At 42.6% G+C, this 7,791-nt stretch overlaps 1 protein-coding gene and 1 pseudogene across 1 annotated transcript; one reads left to right on the top strand and one right to left on the bottom strand.

Moving 5' to 3' along the window:
* Positions 1-806: 806 nt before the first annotated feature.
* On the bottom strand, positions 807-2,339 carry LOC118642624 (annotated as a pseudogene).
* Positions 2,340-2,527: 188 nt separating this feature from the next.
* On the top strand, positions 2,528-7,477 carry LOC118642146 (olfactory receptor 1F1). The gene is given in 5 exon segments (XM_036279747.1): positions 2,528-2,563; positions 6,589-6,698; positions 6,700-6,728; positions 6,731-6,789; positions 6,791-7,477. Coding segments are annotated over 5 exon segments (921 nt in total).
* Positions 7,478-7,791: the final 314 nt, after the last annotated feature.

Raw genomic sequence — 7,791 nt, 5'->3', positions numbered from 1 at the left:
CCACCAGGTCCTTCCTGAGACCTCCTGAGATGGTTCTGTTTTCTTCAGGCAGCAGCACTGAAAACTTCCTCAGAGTGTCCAGGTCAACTTTTATTGCACAAGTATCAAAATTATGTCCAGCAGATGTGGCTCAGTTGGTCGGGCATCATCCCACGTATGAAAGGTTGCCCACTGGATCCCCAGTAGGGGGTGTACAAAAGGCAGCGGATTGATCTCTCATCAGTGTTTCTATCTCTCTTACCCTTCTCTCTGAAATCAATAAAAACATTTTTTTTTAATTTACAAAACTTAGCCCTGGCTGGTTTTCTCAGTGGTTAGAGCATCGGCCTGAGAACCAGAGAGTCCCGGGTTCAGTTCTCGCTGAGGGCAGGTGCCTTGGTTGCAGTTTGTTCTCACCAGGTTGGGGTCGTGTGGGTGGCAACCACTTGATGTGTCTCTCTCACATTGATGTTTCTCTCTTCCTTCCTCCCTCTCTCCCTTCAGCTCTATCTGAAGATAAATGCAAAAATGTCCTCGGGTGAGGAAAAAAAATATCTTCAGGTATGGATTGATTAAATAAATAAATAAATAAATAAATAAATAAATAAATAAATAAAAATTTACAAAACTTAAAAAAATTAAAAAAAGAACCACAAGTATTCCCCTCCCCCCTTTCCTGAGCTGGAGATCTCCAAGTGCAAACATGGCTGGGGATCCTCTCTGCTAGCTCTTCTGGCCAGCAAGGAGCGCTCCACCAGAACACCTCTGGAAGCACCTTCATCAAAGGGAAGTGCCAGGTATCATGTTGGTCCAAGCAATCTGGTCTGTCAGTCACCATTTTCAAGCAACTTTTGTAAATTGTTCTGTATCTTTTCTAATTTCATTATGTTACCTGAAAGATCTTGGCAGGGGACCTCCACATTTAATACTTGTGACCCCAGGCCGGATAGTGCTGCCTGTTCAGTATGATAGTCTCCACAATGGAGGTCAGTGATGCCAGCCGCTCCTCCAGAGTATTAATTCTGTATCTCATGTAGACGGTCGAGATGATTAATGTATAGACAACAATTGTGTAGAATATAAGAATATGGCAGAGTCAGACATTTCTGAGACTTGATTTTGTATAAGATTCCAATGGTTCAACTGACGGTGTGCAGGGAGACTCTTGGCTTTTCCTTTTAGGTACTCTGTTCACATGGGCATCTGCCCTATTTGATTTTGCTTCTCCTTTGGAGACATTCAGAACTGTCTGAGATTCTGTCACATGGAAATTTCTAGAGTTCTCGGATTTGGGAGTCTGAGAACCAGAACTTCTGTTTCCTTCTATGTCTTGCTTTCTGTGTTGAACCAATCCATCCAGACCTGAGAATTCATCATTGAAACCCAGAGGCAGAGATGAAGGGCAGTCTGCCTGGAAACTGTTTTCAAGAGAAGATAAATTGGTACTATTACTAAGATTTGTATTTTCTAAGTGTCCACACACAGATTTTAGTAGTTTATAAGTCGAATCTTTGGTGAGTAAGAAGACAAATGTGTATCTGTCTGTGACTGTTGCTATCATCAGGGCACTTGGCACCAGAAGAGAAGTTTTGGTTTTCTTTATTAGGGTTACCGAGAGAGCCGGCATAAAGAACTTAATGTCTTTTCCAAAGGCCTTGGAATGAAAACAAATCCAGTTTTCTGATACAAAGAGCTTCCTTTCCCTTGGTATAATAGTTCTTTCTGAGAGCACAGGTAAAACTTTGCCTCAGTGGTTCCTCATTTGGGACATCAAGAAACAACTTGTGCGGGGCGGTGTTGCTCAGTGGTTGAGCATCGACTCATGCACCAAGAGGTCAACGGTTCGATTCCTGGTCAGGGGACATGCCCAGGTTGTGGGCCCAATCCCCAGTGAGGGGCATGCAGGAGGCGGCCAATCGATGTTCTCTCTCATCGATGTTTCCATCTCTCTCCCTTCTTCTCTCTCTAAAAATCAATAAAGAAAAAAAAAATATATATATATAAAGAAAAAGAAACAACTTGTGAAAGTGCTTATTTGCCTTGTACTAGCTGGAAGATGAAGAGTTCTTTCTTTTCGTCTTAGAGTCATTTTTGTGTTTTTTTTTTCCAGTCGTTCTTATCACTTGCTAAAGAGGCACCATCAAAATTGGGTTTTGACCACAGGCAGATGATTTTCTTCTGGTCTGGGGACTGGGTCTCTTAGGTGGGGTGGGAGACTGGGCTGTTGGCGACCTGCAGACTTTCTTTTTCTTTTCCACACCATTTTCAGCCTCTGAATGGGCTGAGCCCACTTTGCTCTTTCTCTTCCCAAGCACTTTGGCAACCTTCGTATCTTCCACATCTTGCTGTAGCTGAGCCATCTGGGCTGGTCGGGAGGGCACCTCCGGACCCGCGCGCTCCTCCCGCCTGCAGGTCCTCCTCCCGAGGCTCCGCCCTCCGCGTAGCAGGCCCAGAAAGCCGGCCCGCGCCCCGCCCGCGCCCCGCCCGCTCCCCCGCGACTGCCGCTGCTGGGCGCGTACAAGCTCCGCCCGCGCTGCCAGCCACCAACATGCACACTTTCGAGCGGCTGATTGATCCGAGGAGGGTAAGTGGCGAAGAAGGGAAGGGGAGGGGGCAAATCTTTTATTCAATATTATAATTTGTGGGTAAATGGGTTAAAAACAGGAACCATTGCTGAGTCCATTTATAAATTGGGAGAACATGGATGCCAATGAGGAATAGAGAATTCCTGAATCTAATTGGTATCTATAGTTGTTCTGAAGGCAAAATCTGCCTTTAAGGTGCCCATATAGCTTTTGATCTTATGCATTGTAAAGTTTAGTTTCCTGAGTTGATGATATTTAAGAGTAACTAACAGAAACCATAACACCTGATCAGAAGTGACAACTGAATCATATATAAAATCTCCATCCTCGCCCTGGCCGGTTTGGCTCAGCGGTTAGAGTATTGGCCTGTGGTCCAGAGAAACCCGGGTTCAGTTCCCGCTAAGGGCACGTACCTCGGTTGCAGTTTGTCCCCGGCCCTGGTTGGGGTCGTGTGGGTGGCAGCCAGTCGATGTATCTCTCTCACATTGATGTTTCTCTCTCTCTTCCTCCCTCTCTCTCGTTCTACCTGAAGATGAATGCAAAAATGTCCTCTGGTGAGGATAAAAAAAATAATAAGAAAATAAAGTTCAAAAATCTCCATCCTCTGGAAACCAGAGTGTTCCTCTAACTAATATTTCACTTTGGGTTAATTTATAAACAATGATTTCCTTGCCTGACTATGGTGTCTTAATAAATATTATTCACCTACTCCAGTCTCTGAATAGGAACCTCAGGGCTATAATGAGCCCTCGTACCTCTATCAGACAATAAGTTCTGTCCATTCTATCTCTATCTCCAAAAATAAGCCCCCCCCCCCCCCCAAGATCTGTGGAGTAGGGAGAGACTGGTCACAGGACTAGCAAAGCCATTGTTTGCACATGATGAAAAACCAGTTTGTATTATCTTAAAGAGAGATAGAATCTATTGGTTGATGTAATGTTCAAAGTTCTTCTTGCAAAGCCTCTGTGTTTCAGGCAAGGTTAGATTTAGGGACCCAAATAAGGACATGTATTTATCTTTCTACTTTGTTTGCTTGTTTGACTTCATTCTGAAAACTATCTTTCTCCATGTGTTAGGCAAGATTGCCTCCAGTAGCTTCAAACTCATTCTCCCAGACTAGCAATCACAGGGCACATAGAACTTCTCTCTGCCAGTGTTTATTTTAACTCTAGGCAAGGTTGTGAGCATTCCGTATTCAATCATATGCCCAAATATGAACCAACCAATCTGGATGAAAGAGGGGAATATTTTAATCATCCTGGGTCATAAACCAATAAATTCCATTTGGGAACCCAGTGATGAACATTAACACCAAGACTAAATGGAGGAAGGAAGGAATTTCCCAAATATGGGAAAGAATGGAAATGGGAAGGAACGCCCTTGAACAAAAGTCTGATTACTATGATCCATTAGAGTTACACTATCAGCTGAATTGAGCAAAGGATTGAGAAGGAACAAGGATAAATTAGTAAGCTGTTTTAAATGTAAGATGAACAGCCCTGGCCTGTTTGGCTCAGCAATTAGAGCACCGGCCTGTAGACCAGAGGGTCCCAGGTTTGGTTCCTGCTAGAGGCACGTACCTTGGTTGCAGTTTGTCCTCCGCCCCAGTTGGGGTCGTGCAGGTGGCAACCAGTCAATATGTCTCTCTCATATTGATCTCTCTCTCTCTCTCTCTCTCTCTCTCTCTTCCTTCCTCTCTCACTCCTGTTCTGTCTGAAGATAAATGCAAAAAAATGTCCTCAGGTGAGGATATAAATAAATAAATAAATAAATAAAGTTAAGATAAACAAAAAAACTGTAATCAATGACAACACAGTACCAATCTTGGTTTCTAAATACTATTCCCTACTAAAAAAAATAAACGGTCCTTTAGAGAAAGGGCTGGTTGTGGATCTGGGTAGGAAAAAGACAAGGTGAGTCTAGGATATTATGTATGTGCCAGAAAGTGAATTTCACTTTAAAAATTTTAATGGGGCTATTAGAAAATTTTACTTACAGATGTGATGTTCATTGCCTCTAGCATTTCATCGGGAGACACATTATATCTGGTTGTTCCTCTTTTTTAAATGATAGAATACTATGGATATCTTTCTAAGTCTTGCTAACTTAGATATCTTTCATTCAAAGACATCTGGGCATGTATTTAAAGAGAGCCCTGTATTTTTATTTTTAAAATATTTTTTCTTTATTGATACTTAGAGAGGAAGAAGAGGGATAAAGGGATAGAAACATCAATGAGAGAAAACATCAACTGGCCGCCTCCTGCATTCCCCCCCACTGGGAATTGGGCCCACAACCTGGGCATATGCCCTGACCAGGAATCGAACTGGTGACCTCTTGGTTCATGGGTCGATGCTTAACCACTGACCCACACCATCTGGGAGAGAGTCCTGTCTTTCTCACCCTTCTCTGTCATCTAGCTTGCAAGGGAAAAGGAAACACATCCAACGCAGGTTTCAAACCCCCAACTCTGAGATTAAGAGTCTCATGCTAAACCAACTTAGCTAGCTGGATTCATGATATTGTGATTTATGCTCAGAGAAGAGTGTGTACACACTAGTTAGTGTGACAGTGAGAATGAATTGGGAGGGTCATGAACTGCTGGCAGAAGTGCATGGCAGCCAAGCAGCATTTGACCCAGGTCTCCTGATTAGCAAGTGGTGTAGGAACCGGATCTGGAAAAGTAAAGCAGACCTGGGATTTCTCGTGACTATGAAGAGTGCCATTCTTCTTGGGTAAGGGTCAGATCAATGGGACTTCAGCAGTAACTTGTTAAGGTGTAAATCTGTATAGGGGCACACTTCACCACGTCCTTTTAAGTGGAGCTGCAGGAGCAGTTCTGAGATTATCAAGCAGATCCTTGTGATTGCCTAGTCATGACCGTATTTGTCTTGTTTATGAGACCCTGAACTGTGATGAACACAAACTGGCTGACTTTCTGCTTATATCTCTAGATAATTTCCATTTTAATTTTACAAGTTTGACTTAGAGAGTTCAGTGGACATAGCCAAGAAGGGCGGGCTCAGAACTCTATACAGTGTTCTGAAACTGTGAGCCCAGGAGGCAGCAGCAGCAATATTATTATCACCACTCTGGGAGCAGTTAGTGATTGATCACTGATAACATCCTCAGAGCAAACATGTAAAGAATGTATAATATGTCCAGATTAGAGATAATGGAACTGAAAAATGTTCTCTAAAGGAACACCACCTGTGACATCAATAATATCAGAACCCTATATGAGGGTATATTCTTGCTACATGTCAGTTTCTATGGTAATCATTTACTCATATGTTTACAGCACTCATTATAAATATTAAAGTCTCTATTAATATTCTTATATTTATAATGTTTTGTGACACTTAAAAAATACATGGTATTGCCCTGGCTGGTTTGGCTCAGTGTCAGCCTGTAGACCAAAGAGTCACAGGTTCAATTCCAGTCAAGGGCACATACCTTGGTTGTGATTTGGTCCCTGGCCTTGGTTGAGGTCATGCAGGAGGCAACCAATCGATGTGTCTCTCTCACATCAATATTTCTTTCTCTCTCACCCTCCCACTCTATCTCAAAAATCAATGAAAAAATATCCTTGGGTGAGAATTAAAAAGAAAATACATGGCATGGTAGAAAGTTCAAACATACAAAGGATTTATGGACAAAACCACTGTCACAGTCTCTCAGTGTCTGCACATGCATAAGCACACTGCCCTCATTTTTCTAATAAAGTAATAGAGGCACAAAGAGGGACATAACTGGCCAAAACACACAGGGAGCAAAGTTCTAATGCCTCACCTATGTCACACAGCCTTTCTCCTTGGAATATATATATATAAATTTGTATTAGAGTTTATTTGACAATATGTACTGGGGAGCAAGATCTAAAATGCTCTCAAGAATAATAGTTTTGCAGCTTCTTTTATGCATTTGAAATTAAGGAGGGATCCTTGCAATCTTAACTGCCCCATCTTAACCATCATTTTCCAGGTTTTTTATTTTTTTCTTCTTTATCTGTCTCTGGGCCCAGGCTCCCAGCCTCATGAGAGGGGCAAACCAGTCAAGTGTCTCTGAGTTCCTTCTGGGGCTCTCCAGGCAGCAGCCCCACTTTGTCCTCTTCCTGAGCATCTACTTTGAAACCACTCATCCTCCTGGTCATTAGCATGGATTCCACCTGCACACTCCCATGTACTTCTTCCTTAGCAACCTGTCCTTGGTGGACATCTGCTTCTTCTCCATCCATGCCCAAGATGCTGGTCAACCACAAACTCGAGAATCAGACCATCTCCTTCTCTGGGTGTCTCACACAGATGTATTTCCTCTTTGACCTTGCCGACATGGACAATTTCCTTCTGACTGTGATGGCCATGACTGCTTTTTCACCATATTCTACCCCTTTACACTACTCAACAAAGATGATCCACCAGCTCTGTGCTCTGCTGGTCACTGGGTTATGGGTCATTGCCAACCTGAATGATTGATTGTAAACTTTGCTGATGGCTCGACTCCTGTTCTGTGCAGACAATACCTTCCCCCACTTCTGTGATGTGACTCCCCTCCTGAAACTCTATTGCTCTGACACACACATCAATGAGATGATGATTCTGACTGAGGGTGCCCTGATCATGATTACCCCATTTGTTTGCATCCTGACTTCCTATATCCATATCACCTGTGCTGTCCTGAGAGTCCCATTCACAAAGGGAAGACAGAAAGCCTTCTCCACCTGTGCCTCACACCTGGCTGTGGTTTTCCTCTTCTATGGTACCATCACTGCTGTGTATTTCAACCTTTCATCCTTGCACTCATCTGAGAAGGACAACACAGCTACTGTGATTTACACAGTGGTGACCCTCATGCTGCACCCTTTCCTCTACAGCCTGAGGAATGGGGACTTGAAAGGGCCCTGCAAAAAATAATTGGCAGGATGACATGCTCTTACTGATGAAAGTACCATGGACTTATCATTCCCATTCATATTAATATTTGCCAATTTACTGAAATGTAGCAACTATTTATCAAAGTGTCTGCAAAGAACTTAAAATAAATATAAATATTCTCAATTGATACGTATCAATGAACTCAGACTTCAGTAAAACCCTGTTCATTTAAATAGGTAATTATATTTGTTTCTAATTTTGTATTTCAAATCACTTTGCATAAAGGTCAAGTTTTTCCTTTCTAAGTGATCACTTTGAAAAGCTACATGTAAAAAGTATTTTTGCGTTTCTTA

The sequence above is a fragment of the Molossus molossus genome, unplaced genomic scaffold (assembly GCF_014108415.1).
Source record: "Molossus molossus isolate mMolMol1 unplaced genomic scaffold, mMolMol1.p scaffold_m16_p_3, whole genome shotgun sequence".
Lineage (NCBI taxonomy): Eukaryota > Metazoa > Chordata > Mammalia > Chiroptera > Molossidae > Molossus > Molossus molossus.
The sequence above is the reverse complement of the archived record's forward strand: the minus strand, read 5'-3'. Positions and strand labels throughout refer to the sequence as shown.